General features: G+C 51.4%; 5 protein-coding genes across 5 annotated transcripts; 3 read left to right on the top strand and 2 right to left on the bottom strand.

The window, feature by feature from the left end:
* Positions 1-1,712: 1,712 nt before the first annotated feature.
* Positions 1,713-5,378, top strand: HER10_EVM0002516 (uncharacterized protein). Its single transcript, XM_035472223.1, has 2 exons — positions 1,713-2,581; positions 2,669-5,378. The coding sequence occupies exons 1-2, from the start codon at positions 2,294-2,296 to the stop codon at positions 4,391-4,393; spliced, it is 2,013 nt and encodes a 670-aa protein (XP_035328997.1). The 5' UTR covers positions 1,713-2,293; the 3' UTR covers positions 4,394-5,378.
* A 611-nt stretch (positions 5,379-5,989) lies between these two features.
* Positions 5,990-9,985, bottom strand: HER10_EVM0005620 (uncharacterized protein; the record flags this gene model as incomplete). Its single annotated transcript, XM_035475228.1, has 7 exons — positions 5,990-6,032; positions 6,422-6,859; positions 6,959-7,542; positions 7,593-8,611; positions 8,706-8,854; positions 8,915-9,246; positions 9,311-9,985. 7 exons carry the CDS (start codon positions 9,983-9,985, stop codon positions 5,990-5,992), a joined length of 3,240 nt encoding a protein of 1,079 aa, XP_035329372.1.
* Positions 9,986-11,394: 1,409 nt separating this feature from the next.
* On the top strand, positions 11,395-12,276 carry HER10_EVM0008286 (uncharacterized protein). Its single transcript, XM_035477813.1, has 3 exons — positions 11,395-11,766; positions 11,838-11,888; positions 11,945-12,276. Exons 1-3 carry the CDS (start codon positions 11,542-11,544, stop codon positions 12,065-12,067), a joined length of 399 nt encoding a protein of 132 aa, XP_035329721.1. The 5' UTR covers positions 11,395-11,541; the 3' UTR covers positions 12,068-12,276.
* Positions 12,277-12,626: 350 nt separating this feature from the next.
* HER10_EVM0004665 (uncharacterized protein) lies at positions 12,627-14,550 on the top strand (the record flags this gene model as incomplete). The annotated part of the gene is made up of 5 exons (XM_035474301.1): positions 12,627-13,061; positions 13,141-13,684; positions 13,743-14,060; positions 14,120-14,272; positions 14,326-14,550. The coding sequence occupies exons 1-5, from the start codon at positions 12,748-12,750 to the stop codon at positions 14,548-14,550; spliced, it is 1,554 nt and encodes a 517-aa protein (XP_035329240.1). The 5' UTR covers positions 12,627-12,747.
* A 1,242-nt stretch (positions 14,551-15,792) lies between these two features.
* HER10_EVM0012526 (uncharacterized protein) lies at positions 15,793-16,993 on the bottom strand. Its single transcript, XM_035481920.1, has one exon. It carries the CDS (start codon positions 16,702-16,704, stop codon positions 15,832-15,834), a length of 873 nt encoding a protein of 290 aa, XP_035330219.1. The 5' UTR covers positions 16,705-16,993; the 3' UTR covers positions 15,793-15,831.
* Between the last annotated feature and the right edge of the window lie 6 nt (positions 16,994-16,999).

The raw sequence follows: 16,999 nt of genomic DNA, 5'->3' as shown, positions 1-16,999 counted from the left end.
ACCACTACGTAGTACCTAACCAGAGTGAGAGAGACCTGATTGAGAGTGAGAGTGACTCGGCGAGCATCAATGAGAGGAGAGATGATTAGGCGTCATACCCCTGCCTCACACGCGCTAGCAGACGTGTTCGGTGCCCACACGCCCCCTGGTGACCAGCACTTACACCCACACCTCCCAAAAATACCACTGGAAACTGGGACAAGTCGTCACCGAAGCCGAGATGCGGTTGGAGGGAGGCACGTTCTCAGGAGCCGCTGGGGGTGTTGAGTGAGTGACAGAGAGAGAGCCACAGACAGACTGGGGAGAAACTGGAAACACCGTGTGCGACGACGCTTCGTTCGGCCGGATGTGTTGACGGGCAGATCCCAGTCAGCCCTTTTTCATGTTGCGTGTTTACCTTTCCACTAGGTACGCCTTTTTATTTTCTTTCTACTTGCTCAGTGGAGACAAACGGCTCTCAGTTCCCCTGGGGAGTGAATGCAATTGTATGAATTTCCATCCAGTCGCAGAGCAGCTTTTCATCTGTAAAGTGGTCCACGTGTTGTCATTCAGAGTGAGAGTGATGCTCTCACTGAGGCACGCTACTGAGCTCATTCAAGCCCACTGAAGTCTGAGGGGACGGATAGACCCAGAGGCGGAGTGAGAGGCCGGCGTGAGAGTGAGAGTGAGAGGGGCCACGGGCGGGCGGCTGCACCCACTTTAACCTTCTTTCCTCGCTTCCATTCGTTCTTTGCCGGCCCTGTGCCGCCAATTGCGATGCCGCCCACGTAGGTATTTCTCTTGCTCTCTCTTTTCTGCCATGCTACGGATATTCGAATGGATACCTACGGTACGGATACACTGCTGGCTGGTTTTCCTCCAGCGTGCTGTGCTGTCGAGAGTTCCATTTCTCGTCGTCCCCTCATCCTTGGTCGTGCCGGTGGTGATCAACCACTCGTGGTCTTGATCGTCCCTCCCACCGCTCGTCCCACACCCCCCTTCCAGTCGTTTTCTTCTCACCGCACCTTTGACCGCCGGGCAGAATAGCAGCCCAGCAGCAGAGGAGCAGCGCAATTACCTATGTATTCCATTGTAACATTGATGGAACTGCAGTAACATTTGCAATACCGAAAGAGCATTGAATGTCATTGTGTTTGGCCTCGTGTTTGTTAGTGGCGGCTATTTCTTGACCGATAGCTCATCATCATCTTCACCACCACTACTCACTCACTTGTACTTTGCTCTCAGTCTCACTTTCAAATTCACTCTTTTCGGCGGTCTCTCACTCTCACTCTCACCCTCACTCTCACTCGTCAGTCTCAATCACACCCTCCATCCAACCTCAATGCTGCTTAATCCTCGGCCAATCCAAACCATCTCACAGTTTTCCCAAAAAGACACTGGACAGAAACACCCACACCCCCATCCATCCATCCATCCCGCACACCACCACATCATCATCGCAACACACACACAACGCACGTCCACCACCCACCACGACCACCCACACACCAGCATCCTCGCACCCCCCTCCCCTCCCCTTCCCATCCACCATCATTCATCCATCTCCATCCTCCATCCCTGCTCGTCTAGCGTGCTCTGTCTTGCCTGTTCCACCGACATTACCAGCTCGCTGTGGAGACGCCGCAAAGCCTCACTTCCATGACTGGACATTCGTTGCGCTGCTGATCCTGTCGACTTCTTTAAACCACTGGCCTCTCGCCGTCCGCCTTCCCGAATTCTCCTGCGATCGTCTTCCTATTCGAAGCCACAGACTTCCCTGTACCATCGAACATCAACTCGCCTCAACCCGCCTCGCCAAACTTCAAGTCAAGTCAACCTTGACTCCTGCTGCTCGCACAAATCTTCGAGACCCCCCCAACAATCCACCAAAAGAGTCTCGAATACCAGGAAACAAATCTTGACTCCCGCCGGGTCTTATTGTTTCGCCGCGCAGCACCAGCCATACTACATAGAAAGACAAGACCAAGAACCAAACAACAGCGTTTTGTCTTGCTCGTCTCGCTCCTAGGAAAACAATTAATTTTCCCCGCCCGGTTTCCACAACTTCGTCACTCGGGAGACCTTGAATGCGTTGGAGAAAGAAGAACGAGGCTGCAGCAACATCGTGTCACATCACACCTCGTCTACTACCGACGTCTAACACCACACTCTATCCCTCCGTCTTGACTCGGACGGCCTTGAATTCCTCAACCGAGTGGTAGCCCGACACGCTTCACTCTTCCTCACCATACCATACCCACCCTAGCTTCTACGCCCATCACCCCGCTGTTCTCCGCCGACTTGAGCCAACATGAACCATCCTTACAATAACGTCCAGGAGATTCAGAGGCAGATGCAACAGAAGCAACAAGAGCTGGCAAATCTCCAAAACCTTCTTCTTCAGCAAAATGCATCAGTAGCACCGCAAGCTGCCCAGAGCAATTTCAACCTGCTCCCATCACAAGGGGACTACCATGTAGACGCTGCCGCCTTCACACAACACCAACAGCCCAATGCTGCTCCTCTGCTCAACCGCAGGGCCACAATACCCAGAAGCAAGTCCAACATGGGCTACGCTGCCCAACCCACAAGAATGATGGTAATGCAACACCACAGCCTCCATCACCATCATCACTGCTCGTGACTATCGTGAATCAAGTGTCCGTGTGCTAACAATCTCTTCCAGGAGCGCACAAGTGATGACTCGCCCCATCCCGTAAAGCGCGCGAGGGTCATGTCCCAGCAGCATCCCCGCGCCACGCCCATGACGGGCATGTCTAGAAGTGCTTCCAACAGATCAGAAAAGTCTATCCCTTTTGTCGTCAAGGGCCCTCTACAGCCCCTCCAGACGTCAAATAACCCCAACCCCATGATGGACCGCTTCTACCAGAGCCAAGATGACCCTCATGTCCTGTTCGAGTCCTCCCTTCAGAGATCGCCAACAAATAAACGCCACTCGGATCTCTCGCCTGTCGAGGAAAACGCAGGTTTCCCAGAGGTCGGCATGAACCCTCTCGACTTCCTCGCTGCGCAAGACGAGAGCATACCATCTCCAGCCATGGTCCCGCCGCCGCAGAACTTCCTGACGCCCTACGATGGCCGGAATTCACAGGCCAGCCTCATCAACTCGGTTTGCCCGTCCATGAGCTCTGGCACATCGGCTGCCGAGACCATGCCTCTTACGAGGGAGAACAGCTCTTTCGACAATCAGTCACTCAGCGGCGCATTCGGTATGACGAGAATTAACTCGGCACATTCCCAAGGCGCTGCCGACTTCATGTCTCCGGAAGTTTACGCTGTCCCCTCCGGCACGTCACCGAATAAGTCCGATTACCTCGCCTACGTCGGCGCGGGCACTAGCTTGTCGCCTCAATATCCTCAACAGTCGCCCATCGATGAGCAGTTCCTCAGCCAAGGCTCCTCGATGATGGAGCGCTCTATCTCCGCTACCAGCAACGCATCTACCAAGTCAAGCACCGAGCGCAGGGCGAAAGAAGCACGCCTTCAGCAGATCCAGAATGCGAACCGCACAAAGATCTGCCCCAAGCCTCACGACGCGGTTAAGTCCCAGTCGGCTTCTGCTAAGAAGGAAGGCAAGGTTGCTGTCTCTAAGGGTAGCTACACTCGTCCCAAGCACCCCAAGGTGTTCTGCGACATGTGCAGCGATCACCCCGACGGCTTCCGCGGCGACCACGAGTTGCGCAGACACATCAACGCTAAGCACGAGGGCATCGTTAAGAAGTTTGTATGCCGCGATCCCAGCACGGTCGGCATGCAGAGTGGCGTCCAGGCTATCAACCCGCTCTCCAAGTGCAAGCAGTGCGTCGCCCGCAAGCAATACGGCGCTTACTACAACGCTGCAGCTCATCTCCGCCGAACGCACTTCAAGCCCAAGACTCCCCGTGGCAAGAACAAGCGGGGCGACGAGGAGGAGAAGCGTGGCGGCAAGGGCGGTGGCGACTGGCCCCCCATGAACGAGCTCAAGCAGTGGATGGAAGAGGTGTTTGTGGCTGCCGACGACGAGGTCGCTGAGGGCGAGGCTCAGGAGGAAGACGAGGAGGAGACGCAGGCCACTGCCCAACAGTTCGACCCCTCCATGTCGATGGACCTGTCTCTTGGCCACATGGGCGAGAACATGACCTACGACATGGGTTTCCCTCAGTCCTACCACATGCCTGAGTTGGCGGCGATCGACACTACCCAGGCCTCGTACCTGGCCGTTTCCAACATGCCGCTCTCCTCCGCGTCGGAAGCCTTTGCCTTCTCCCCGTTTGGTCAGAACTCGCCAATGAACAACGGTTTGTCGCACGAGACGGCCTTTTCCATCTCGTCGTCAAACACTGTCACACCCACCAATTACCACCAGGACCCGCTTGCCGCGGAGGGCTTTGAAGGCTACACTGCCTACTAAAGACTAATTGGGAACGTTGTTGAATTCTCACGGATTTAATTCTTTCTTAATTTCGGAATATTTCACACAATCGTGTCACTCGTGTCGCACTTTCTACCGCAAATCGTGATTGGGATTGGGATCTTGGGCAGTTGGGCCGCGCTCAGGCGTTCATTGGGCCGACTTTCGGTTGACCATCTGCATGACGCGGCTCTGCCCAACATCGCCCTCCACCACGCGACCTCCGCAGCGTCGACCAAGAAAAAAGAAATCACGAAAAAAAAGCGAGAACGATTTTCCTTCCATTGGCAATTTTGTCATGACATCATGATCAGTACCACCACGGCTGCCCGGTGTCGTCGGCCGAGTGGAGACACTCGCTGGGTCACACCCGCGCAGCCGGATTCATTTCTATTCCCCGTCTTTTCGATTCTCAGTCACTTCCGGACTCTCTTCGATATCGACCTATCTCTATTTATATCTCTCTCAACCGGTCGGGTCGAGATACGTTTCACAATGGCTCAGTGAAATGCGGTGACAGCATTTCGCGCCTCAAGAGCCGAATGCCTTTCGGTGGTGCAACCGAGGCCTTGGAATCATTGCTGTATATATACACACACAAACGGCCACGTTTCTGGACGACCAAAACAGTTTCCAGCGGATGGATCAAAAGGGGTGGTGGGAGGCGAGCGGAATGGCAACCGTCGCTCCCCCGATCCCGATACGGTACACAGGCGTTGTGCTCTGCTCTCCGCGAGGAGAGTTTTCTTACTCTATTCTTGGAATTTTACAATCTTGTGTTTTCTTGCGAGGTGTTGGGGATTTGGGATTGTTACGCATGCTTTCTGGGAAGACGAAAGGGTTCGTCCCGTAGACATGTATATACATGGGTTGGATGGATGGCTGGTTGGGTTCAAGACGCACAGCACGCGCTTGCGTTGGATGGGTTCAGGAACACGGCGGACATGTGGTAAATGTCCCACTTGGGTGCATAGCACGAAACAAGCAAACTAGGTGTTCATCACCTTTCACATCATGATCTGCCTGGTTCCCAATGTGAAGCAAAGTGTACGAGGTTGAGGTCACGAATCTACTTGGAGCTGGAGAACTGTCTAGCGCAAGTAAAAAAAAGTGCACAGCGGCTTTCACCCTGAACGTTTCTGCACTGGGTTTCCCCGAGATGAGGCACGCTGTCTACGACACAAAACATGTCCAGCTCAGGATACATTGTATAGGTCAATGACTTCAGCCGAAGCAGAGCGTTCAATCCGAATCCCTTGCCTGGTCCGAGAGGAAGCCAAGTTGTCTCGAGACTAAGTGGCGGCGACATTAATCCCGGCGACCGTTACATGAAAGCTAAATTTGCTTTGCTAAAAGAATTTCATGATCCATACTCGTGGTCAAGGTCCAGAGTCGTAGACTTCGGCTCAAAGTCGGAGATCTTGTGAGGTAGCCTTGTAGACGGTTAGTTGATGACCTCGACCTTTGACGACGTCATGAGATGCCGAAGAAATAACGCTGAGCAGCCACGGGGCGACGATAGGAGTCTTGGTTCTTCTGGTTCGCCTCATCCTAGAAAGACACTTTGTGTATTTGGACATCTAAGCATGGTCGTGCTCAGGTGTGAATCAGGGACACCTTCAATGTGTGGAATGAGTTGCTTCACAATTTGGGACTGGCTACTAAGTATCCACATCGAACGCCTCCGCCATGATACATATTCGCTTCTGAAATGGTGTCTTAAATGGGCAGACTGCTAAAACATTCATTGAAAGCATGAATAGTCGGCATATGAACAGAGTTCCTCAACGCCAAGTTATTTACACCCGTGAACTTCCCTTTCTATTCAACTACCCTCATGTGTGCATAGATTCGGTCCCCCGCCCATCGGTTTCAAGCGTGTTATGCGAGCACCAAAACGGCGCTTAACGTGGCGATATTAATCGCGAAAAGCGAGACGATAATGATCTCACTGGCGAAGGCGATGATGCGATAGACGTTGGTGACGTGGGTGATTGCGTTTGAGTATTTTCATGAGCCTGCGACGACCGTGCAGAGCCTGGAGTCTCAGGGGAAGTTAATGTTCGCAGTGAGGCTGGACTTGCTGGCATGATTGTCGACGACCTTTGCGCGGGGTTGGGAAAGCTCGACTGTCGTGACTCGCTGGAGAAACTAGACAACTGCGGAGGTTGTGACGCAGACTGGGGCGACCGGTTCTGGTCGACGGACGAATTGCTCAACTGATTCGAAGCTTCCGTGAGGACATGACCTGCTCCTATTACTTGAGATGTTGGCAATGTATCCTCGGAGTCCTGGTGACGAAAGCTTCGCCCCCTGTCCAAGTGGCTCGATGACCTTTCAAGGCTGGGGACAGCAGAGAGAGCTGGGCCAAGGTTTGATTGCATCATTCCGTCAATATCTTTGCACAAGCTTCCGAGGAACATCTTGTAGACATCCCCATCGGCACTTTCAGTGTCGATCAGATCACTGCGGTGGCTAGTCAGCGGAGGAAAACTTCAAAAGGAAGCGCAGGTCTTGCGAAGGGTGGGCTTTGAAGCTTGCGAAGGGCTTCGAGAAAGTACTTACGGGCATCCATATAACTCCATATCATCGTCCAATCGTCGAAATCTCTCGGTCGCATTTCGGTGGTTGCCAAATTGGACGAACTGGATGGTCACAGGTCGGATTTCCGAGATGTCAACCTGGTCATCAGACTTTCCTGGCTGCACATAGGACAAGTCCCCGTGTAGGTCTTTCAGTTCATGGAAAGTTGATCTCAGGTGGATATCGATAGTGTGCTCCATTTTCATACCCTCCCATATCCCATCAGTAAGCACAATGATGGTTTTCTTACGTGGTGGACGTGGTGGGCGCTGCGAGGTCATCGCTCTCGTATAGCCGTTGATGATACGAGCGAGTTCCGGAACGATTGTAGTCTTAACATGATGTGACTGGCTAGGCTCTGCATTCTTCATGGCTGTGACGAACGTAATGACTGATTGTTTCTTCGTTTCAGTTATGCTTGCATTGGCTGGAGTGTCGGGATTCGTGAAGTACAGTTCCATGCCGTTGTCGTCGTATCCAATAGACCGCCAGACGAGGACCTTGAGGAGATTACTCGCCTGGGTCCAATGACCTGACATCGTTGATCCATTGTCGACAAGATAGATCTGACTATGTTAATGAAAGGAAAGATCAGTTGAAACAATGATGGGCTTACAATGTCTCGGTCTTTGAACTCGGTTTCCAAGCGCTGGTCCAAAAGCTCGAGGTTGCTCTTGCCTCTGACTGTCGTCTCTTGTTTTTGAACTAGCGACCTGAAGCTTCTGATAGAAGGCCTCCACTCTAGACCATTCTTCTCAAGCTCTCGCTGAACCTTCCATACTGTGATCAGGTTCCGATCGTGGCTCTGGTTGGACGGCGGCAAAGAGAGGTTTGGCTGATCTGGCGTCGATGGCGTGTCGATGGCATGTTTCTGTGGTGCCTTGGGTAGTTGCTGGGCTGTGACGTTCTGTTTTCCAACTTCTCTGGGAAACTTTTGACCATCAGTCCTGGTGTCCAGTGCAGGATGGAAACTGATTGACGGGTGTCTTGATTGTGTGGGGGACCCGTTTCGATTCTGTGATCGCTGCGCAACCGGCTGTATCACTTGCTCCAGAAGCTTCTCCCGGCTTTCGAATTCTATGTCGGTACGGGGCAAGCTTGGTACCACCTTGGGTGTTTTGCTTGTATCGTCGGAATCAACTCTTCGGATTCCTGAATGCTGGTCGTACAGCTGTTCAGAGCGGAGATCAATGTTTTGAAGTAGATCATGTAAGCCTTTTGGAACGGCAGACCGTTCGGCTTTGATGGTAGTGAAGAATCCGTCGAACTCTTTCCAGATTTGCTTTGCCGGCCATCGAGACTCACCCGGGACCAGCATAAAATTGTCCACGATGTTCAAAATCGTGTCTGTGTAGGCGTCGGTCCTTCTAGTGGCCTCTCTGAGATATGTGTGCCAGTACCGAACTTCCTTTAGAACGTTTTCCCCGTCGTGGAAGGCATCACTAGAGTGCCCCGTTGCGTTGAAAATGGCCTCTCTGCGCAACTGATTGAATATGAGGACTCCTTGCTGGCCCAAAACAACGTATGTTGCTGCGATGGAGAAGACACACCCAAGAGACCAGACATCGCTTGTCTGAGAAACGTCTGGCTTCTTCTGGCTGAACCCATCCAAGAAAGCCGCCTTCTCGGGAGCCGCTAGCAGAGTTGGTCAGCACAGCTACGCATCGAAAGCCCAAAAAGCTAGTAAAACTTCGAAGGAGTTTTGAGATTTCCTTGGATGCAAACCCACCATATGTTCTTGTACCCCCTGCTGATTTGACCTTCTGAGGTTCAGTGATGCTGGTCGTTTTGAGTTGCATGCTAGCTTCTCCAGGATCTGCCAATTTGAAGCGGTCATTGACTCGAAGAATGTTCTGTGGTTTGATGTCGCCATGCCATCTAAAAGTTAAAAGATCAGAATATACTTGACGTAGCCTGCGGTGTTGGATAAGCACTTACGTTAAATACTCTCTCCCGTCAATCTCCACCGTGTGTATCGATGCCAGGGCTCCTGAGATTTCTGACATCGCTTGCCAGAAATCTGAAATTTCTGCGACGGAGATTGGAGGCGATTCCTCCTGGATTGCCGTGTAAAAGTCAAAAGCCGCCAGCTCCAGCACGATATTGTAGTACTCTTTGAACCCTCCCTCATTATCAGGTTCGAAGCCTTTGAACCAGCCAATGTACTGTATCATTCCGTCTTGATTCTTCAGGTTTCTGAACATCTGTCTCTCGTTGAAAAAGTGATCTTTCTTGGCTGCTTCAAACTGTTTCAACGCAAAGCGGTATCGCTGTTTCGCCGTCAGTTTTCTAAAGTCATACCGACTCACGGACAAAATATCCAGGACGACACACCTTCCCTTTGCTTCCGTCACATGCACCGCCTTCTTGCCTCTCTATCTTTGCGCTAGCCATTTGCTTTTGAAGGTCTGGGTCTACGAGCTCCTCGAGCACGTCAATGGCGTACAACGTTGCAGTGTTGGCCCGAGGGACTTTTCCGCCCCGATACGGCATAATGATCTCCTTGCGTGAAAATGGACTGATTATGCCAAGCCCATGAGGTCCACCCATATCCATTTTGAAGTGAATTGGGCACCATGCAAACTGATTGCGATGGAAGTCATCGTGGAAGCTTGGGAGCCCAGGCGGTGCTCGTATATGATTTCGCAACTTGTCCCGATCAATAGGAAGAAGGTTGAAGTTGTTGTTCCAAAATTCGTGAATCAGATTCGGTGCGCCAACATCTAGAAGGTTGTAGAAAACCGCGAGGTGTTCGTAGTAGTGATCCCGTTGCAGTTGCGGAGGATCAGGTCCATGGCGAAGGTAAGCTGTTTGTCTGAGCCGGTCTAGATCGTTTTCGTAATCGTCTGAGCAACTGATAGACCGTTGTGTGAGCCTTGCTGTGACGTTGCTCACCAATACAAAGCTTCGCCCACAAGCTGCAACTCTCGTCTCTTGCTTGCGAAGCTCACGGAACTCTTCCAGGGCCGTCTGGAACTCCTGCGCAAAGGCTTCTTGACCAGAGGACATGGCAGGAATCAAAGCTTGACGACACCTATAGTAGGACTTGGAAAACTTTATGGGTGACAGAAGTTGAGGGGCAGGTTTTGGTGGAGGAAACAAGACGGAACGGGAATTAAGAAAGAGAGATCAATCTGCGAGGCAGAGCGAGGTCAAATGGGGAGGAACCTGCAATATGAACAGAGAAGGCTCCGGCGGGGTGAAGTGGAAACGAGGGGTGATGGCCTCGATCTGGGTACTGGGCCTTTGCAGGAGAAGGCTCGGGAGAGGGCGCCCGCTACCTTACTCAAGGTGCGGCTGAAGCTACCCCAAGCTAGGTCTGCACACATATTCTCGCAGTAATGCAGGATGGCGTTCTGCCAAACAACCAGTGACCGTCAAGATGACCTCAAGGTTTAGGCATGGTGCTCGCCCACTGAATACATTGAACTCGCTAAGATTGTTGGCTCTGCATCCTATCAATTTCTAGATGCATGACTAAGAAAGATCACCTTAGGCACATCAAAGGCGGACAGTTGTGGGACTAAAAAGCGACATAGCCATGGTGTTTTGAGACAAGAGGGGTGAGAAGTACAATCTGGTGGCTGCAGGATCTGCTATCACCTGAGTGGGAGGTCCTATGTCCTTACCCCCCTCTCGACATTGCGACCTTACCATCCATCACAAGAAGGGTCGCGGACCAGAGATACACACCTCCTCATATTATACCCCCCCGTTTCTTCTCAACGCTTCGATCACACCACCTCCGGCTGCCTGGCACGCATAATTACTTCCTATCTTCCTGTCAGGATAAGTCATACCCGGTCTCTAATGACTCCTCGTATCTTCGTTGTGCACTCAAGCGCCCCTTGACCGTAGCTGCAATCTCAAGATTATCATTTACAAATATCCAAATCGCATTAATGTATCCAAGTAGTGGAAGAATGTGCAGTCTGTTTCAGTTCGATGACTTTTGCACCTATTCCACGCATGATTCCTCTTCACCTATTGATGTCGCCTAAGCTTCAAAGAGCGTGTATGTATCAACAAGTTGAAAACACTGCTCAATAAGTGCGGGATCAAGCGCCAGGACCCATGATCGGAGAAGCACGAAGTCTGACCCTCGTCCTGGTGCGGCTCAATGATGGTGATCAATTCATAGTTCGCTACTGGCTATTGCGTCTTGTGAAGTTGCAAGGTGTTGCGCCATTGTTTCGATTGGATAATCCGATATGAGCTCACCATAAGGCACCGCAGATGAACGATGTAAGGCAGATGGACGCCTGCTGTCAGCCTGCTGGACTTTTTTCGCCCCAGACACCTGCCTGCGCGAGGGTAGGCGCTGGATCTCGTTTTGTTGGTCAGACCGCGGGTTCATAAGAGAGCACCACCCGCGACTGAGGTACGAAATTTCACCCCATGGTTTCGACACCCTCCCGGTTCACTGCCCCCGCCGCAGCCTGCTTTGGAGAGGCAAAATCGACCTCTTATAAGGGAATTCGCCCGACAGCCTGCTTCTTGCTGGTTTGCGCTTCGCCGCGATAATCACTTAATACAGCCTGATACGGGGTTTGGTTTCCACTGTCATGTCGCCTTCGCAAAATACAGCACACACACAGACGAGAAGATTCAGCTGGAGAAGATCAGAGCCAACCCCGACAATGCCGGCACCTCTGCGGGCTACAACCTTTCCGCCTCCAAGCGGATGGGTTCTGGAGACCGTCTATGCGTACAATCTGAGATGGCCCATCTTACGACAATGGTTGTGTGATACCTTCAAGAAGGAAGGTGGCCAATTCAGCGAAAGCCAGGTTCGTTTCTAGTCACAGTGGTTTCGTGATGTACGAAAATTGATGGAGAGAAGAAAAGCTCACATTCCCAGAACTTGCGAGAAGATGAGTTCATTTTCTACGCGCCTCGGCAATTACAGGATGTAAGTAGCTTAATTCCCTATGCCACTACGACACATGACAAGCTAATCTGGCCAAGCACGAGCGAACATATATAGATATGAATTTGCGAGAGACAGCAGAGAAGGACAAAGATAGGCAGAATGAGACAAGAGCCAGAACACCGGACCCCCCGATGATTCAGCGGCAATACCCATTTTGATTTGGATTTTGGAGGGGGCTCAAGGGGCTGAATAGGCTGATGGGCGCCATTGAGAGATAACTTGAGTTGTTCTTGAAGGGGCCAGAGGCGATTTCAAGGGACCCTCTCTTCAAAATTACCCAAAGAGTATGAGTTAGTAACGAAAAATGTAAACCCTTGCTCAAGATTGATTGGTCCATGTGCTCACCGTACAGTCCAATCCAAGCCGCTTGGGGTACGCCACAGTAAGCCCGGGCGCGTAAATGTGGTCACACTGCAGGGCACCAACATGCCAGTCATCCCAAGCTGGGCTTCGGTGAAAGACACTGACGCACTATCGAGATCTCTCAGCCCCTGCAAGGTGACTAGGGACGAGAGCTGCGAATGGGTAGATAGCCTGGAGAGCCTCGCGTCAGCCTCGGTCATCGGGGAGGCGGAGCATTGTCAAAATTTCTGAAGAACACTCATCTGACCTAGGCATACACAGGGAGGCAGGGCATCCCGAATCTTAAGGTGGATGAGAAGATCTAATAAATCGTTCACATCCTTCAAGTTGGAGTTGGATATCCTCGACGCTTATGCGAGAGAGCTGAGAGCATCGAAAGGCTACGCCTAGTCGCTCAGAAATATTGCTTACAAGTCGAAGACACCCTCGGTTACCAACCATCTTAAACTAGAGAGACATCTACGGAGTAGATACCATGGCTTCAGCTTTAAAGTTTCCCACACTGTATCAAGATTTCGACCGCAACCCCGCAGGATACCTTGCAACTACAACATACGGCAGAGCTGCCCTTAGCAGACTGAGTGAAGTCAGAGAGCATATTTGCATCCCTGACGGAAGGAAGGTCACATTGCCAGTAAGAGATATACTTGATGATGGAAAGGTCGAAAAGCTCAACGTCTTCAATGATGATGAATTGAGCAATCTTCTCGGTGGAATTCCTGGGACTACAGCCACAGGTGGTAATGCTTCCGCATTGATCCGAACGCCACAATTTCGCTGCCGTTTTGTGTGAGTCTACCTCTTATTTGTAGTGTCTAAGTAGACTTTTCTCGGTGGTATTAGTCTGGGTTTCACTGACTATCAATAGATATTTATGTGCAGAAACCGCACTTGGGCCTTTAGAAGTACATGTCAGAATGTTGCTTCGTCTACTGACTTTCTACCAAGTCATGCCCCAATTCTTGGATTTCCTTTATATATATGCATCGCCACATGGTAGAGACAAAGAGCTTCGTTTTAGCGGGTTCAAAACAGAGACAGTCTTGAGCAACCCGATGTCGGACACTATCATACCAGAGCTGGGGAGGAGCGGCAGAAGATATCAGCTTTGTTTCAATCTCAAGACTGTAGCGCAGAAGAGCAGGGTAGGCTGGAAGATTCGTCAGGCGGCTGTCCATCATCAATTTGACATCGGCCAGGGTTCCCAGATGTGGATTGTAGGAGACCCCCACGCCGTGCTCAAGGAGCGTACAGGAGAAATATTCCCAGAAGGGCACAGCTTCCCAACCAGTTTCAGCACAATGCAGCAAGGATTTGCATCCTCCTTGGACATACATCTCGAATTCGCACAATGGGCAGCCTCTGAGTGGCGATGGCATATTTTGTTCCTTGAGCAGGGCGCGGAAGAATTGGTAAGTTTTGAAAACCTCGACTCCCGACACAGTTTCCCTGCTAATTCCAAAATTTCAGACGAAGCCAGCTCGGGTCAGGGAGAGAGCACACATCGAACACCTAGAGCCGGAATCTCTTAGTGACGTACAGAAGTGGGAAGAAAAGGCCAGTGATGCCGTGATGGCCATGGAGTCCAATGCCAACATCATGAAGTTGCTACAAAAGTTCTATCGGGACTTGCTGAAGGACGAGAACTTTCCAAAGGGAGACCGTCACGTATGCTTGCAACGAGTGAAGAAGTTTGTCTCGCAATTAGAGGAGTTAATCTGCGAAGCAAACATGCAAATATCGAGGACCAAAAATCTCGTGAAGGTAGTAGCAGACCGGAAAACAATTGTAAGAGCCACCTAGCCAGGTTTAAGCATTGAGTTAGACTGACCAGAAACCTATCACAGCTCATCCAACATCTCCAAACACAGAACGCCATCATATCCTCAAAGCTTACTGCAAGTATGTACGAGCAAGCAGACCAAAGTGCCATGGAGGCAATCGCGGTTCGCATTGTAACTATCGTAACTTTGATATACCTTCCAGCAACTTTCTCCAGTGTAAGCCTCCCCTCAAAATCAAGGATTGCGTAATATCACTGACCGTCAGCTAGACATTCTTCAGCACTGATGTAGTCAAATATCAGCAAGGCGAGATCTTCTCGCAAATAGCTTTGGATAGATTTCTCCAAGTCACTCTCCCGCTCATGTTCATGACATTCGTCCCTGCTGGAATATGGTTCTGGATCGAGTGGCGCAGACGAACGAAGAAGTCTCGCCAAACAAAAGTCAACTTCCTTGACTTATTCTCCCAGGAAACTCAAAAGCTACTTCAATAAGTCATTCAATTGCGAGCAGTTATAGAAGGTTCCTACTTCGAGTACAAATTGAGAGTTTGAAATACACAATCGTGGATATAAGATGAAAGTCTACTGGGTTTCTAAGTGGAGGGGTATTGAAGTAGAGGGTTCTAATGAGGCTCATTCGCCCACTGTGTCAAAGCAACAGAGCCATGACTGACGTGCGGGGACTTGGAAGCATTTCCATAGTAATTGCGGAGTACTTGACGCCAACTCTACACGTTCATGGGCATTGCACTAGAAACCGTTGCAATCGGTCATATGCGATTAGACTGAATCATGTGAACCATATACTGGAGATCCGTGTCAGTAAACATTGTACATTCATCTGATCAGACGACTTGTGTCATGGTTGATCTCCACAATCTTCTCCTATCGAACTCCTCTCAATCGAAATGAGATTTGGCTCTGCAGTCATTGTCCCTCGGAGTGGCTGTGCAAGTAAGACTTCAAGTTGTGTTGAGATAGGAGATCGTGTCAAACTGATTTCAAAATAGATGACCTGCTCCAAGACGTAGGTCCAAGCACGCTAACTTAGGTCTACCCGCGGCCATGAGTCCAACAAAGTAGTCTACCGCTGGAAACCAGTGGAGCAACAGAAGGCTGCATATTGACCGAGAATCCGCCAATGCCGCTGATGTGTGGAAAATAGCCTCGCTTTGATGAAAGAAGGTAAACAAGTATTTTCCTAAACATCTCGTACAACCCGTGACGCCTACTAGTTCGCACACACCTCAACAGATCCCTTCCGAGTAGAAAGTCCTGCTATGGCAATGGCAGCTCATTTAGCCAAGACACAGGGCGAGGTCATCCCCGAACGGCCTGTTTTCTGAACCATTCGGCAATACCCTGCCCCTAGTGATCTGAAGAACTTTGACGAAAGAACTCACCAGCTGCGTCAGATTGATGCTGAGTAGGCTTCGTCAGTGGCCAGACAACTTTCAGCTAGGAATCTCGATTGGAGCTATATCGACTCCTAGAATCGAATCTTTGAGTGGCAAGAGGCAGCGACTCCGGAGCCAAGTCTCAGACTGTGCTCTTACCTCGTTCCTTCTCTGTGAGTCTCTCTAGCATATCATATTCAATTCAGTGTTCGGGGACGATAGAGTTTCTTCCAGTCGTTGAATTCAAGCTATCTCATCAATGCTACGCCGATGGGCTTTTCACCAACACGAATGCCTCCCGAGTCCCGAGACTTTCTCTCTATAAATCAATGAACAGGTGGAAATCAAAACAAACAACCGAACAAAGGCCTTCCCCTTATGCCTTGAAGAAGTCGGTAACAGCCTTGGTGAACTGGTCAGGGTCCTGCATGGGCGCAAAGTGGCTGACACCAGTGAGGATGGTGACCTTGCTGCCGGGGATAGCCTTGTTCAGGATACCGGGGACGTCGCGGTTGACAGCCTCCTCGTGCTCAGCGCCGGCAATCATGACCTTGGCACCAGGAATGCTCTTCAGCTGCGCATCGGTGAACTGGGGCAAAGTGCCCTCCATGGTGGCAACCTTGGTCGCGAACTCGGTGAAGTTGGCTCCGGGCTGGAGGGTGCCGTACTCGGTTCTGCAGCGGGCAACCAGAGTAGAGAAGATGGCAGTGTCGCTGAAGGTGGCGTTGGTCTGGTCAGGCTTGGCCGAGGCGCCGAAGATGAAGGCCTTGTTGATAGGCTTAGCCGTGACGGAGTTGATGAGCGCCGCGAGGGTGGTGATACCACCATCAGACCAGCCGACGACGTTGTACGAGGACACGCCGGCGCCGGCGAGGAGGTCGTGGATATCGAGCGCCATCTGGTCGTAGGTGAAGACGTCGTCCTTGTTGTAGGTCGTGCGGCCGTGGCCGCGGCGGTCGACGGCGATGACGTAGTGGCCCGCGGATACGAGGCGGGAGATGACGGAGCCGAAGTAGGCGGAGTAGCCGAGGCCGCCGTGGTCCATGACGATGGGGACGCCGCCGGCCGCCTTGTTGTACTCCTGGAACCACATCTGGATGCCGTTGATGGCCGTCTTGGCCGTGGAGATGGGGGTGGGGAGGTTCGGGGTCGCGGGGAGGGTCTGCCAGATGGGGGTCTGGCGGACGGCGAGGCCGGAGACGGAGCCGGCGACGGCGACGGCGGCCATGAGAGCGTTGTTGAAGTGCATTTTGGCGATTTGTTTTGTTAAATCACAAAGAAAGAATGTGGTGACTGGTTAAAGAAAAAAGAATGTGTGGGAAAAACAAACACGAAAGAGTGAGAGACTCAGTGAGAGACGATGCGATTTGGGAAATCCAAAAGCGAAGCGATTGATGAGGGTGAGGGAGAAAAAAAAAAGAAGAACTCTAGAAACAGCAGAGGAACCATCGTGTAATTAAATACACAATCGCCATTTGGCTTCCTCTCATCTCCCCTAGCTACGGATACCTAGTCGTCTTCTCTTCCCCCGCTTGGCGAACCGA

This window comes from Colletotrichum scovillei (assembly GCF_011075155.1).
Source record: "Colletotrichum scovillei strain TJNH1 chromosome Unknown Contig00009, whole genome shotgun sequence".
Classification (NCBI taxonomy): Eukaryota; Fungi; Ascomycota; class Sordariomycetes; order Glomerellales; family Glomerellaceae; genus Colletotrichum; species Colletotrichum scovillei.
The sequence above is the reverse complement of the archived record's forward strand: the minus strand, read 5'-3'. Positions and strand labels throughout refer to the sequence as shown.

Coding starts and splice junctions, on each gene's coding strand:
- HER10_EVM0008286 (XM_035477813.1), top strand. CDS start 11,542: ATGTCGCCTTCGCAAAATACAGCACACACACAGACGAGAAGATTCAGC. Junction 11,767..11,837: donor GCCAATTCAGCGAAAGCCAG/GTTCGTTTCTAG, acceptor TCACATTCCCAG/AACTTGCGAGAAGATGAGTT. Junction 11,889..11,944: donor CGCCTCGGCAATTACAGGAT/GTAAGTAGCTTA, acceptor AATCTGGCCAAG/CACGAGCGAACATATATAGA.
- HER10_EVM0012526 (XM_035481920.1), bottom strand. CDS start 16,704: ATGCACTTCAACAACGCTCTCATGGCCGCCGTCGCCGTCGCCGGCTCC.
- HER10_EVM0002516 (XM_035472223.1), top strand. CDS start 2,294: ATGAACCATCCTTACAATAACGTCCAGGAGATTCAGAGGCAGATGCAA. Junction 2,582..2,668: donor CCCAACCCACAAGAATGATG/GTAATGCAACAC, acceptor AATCTCTTCCAG/GAGCGCACAAGTGATGACTC.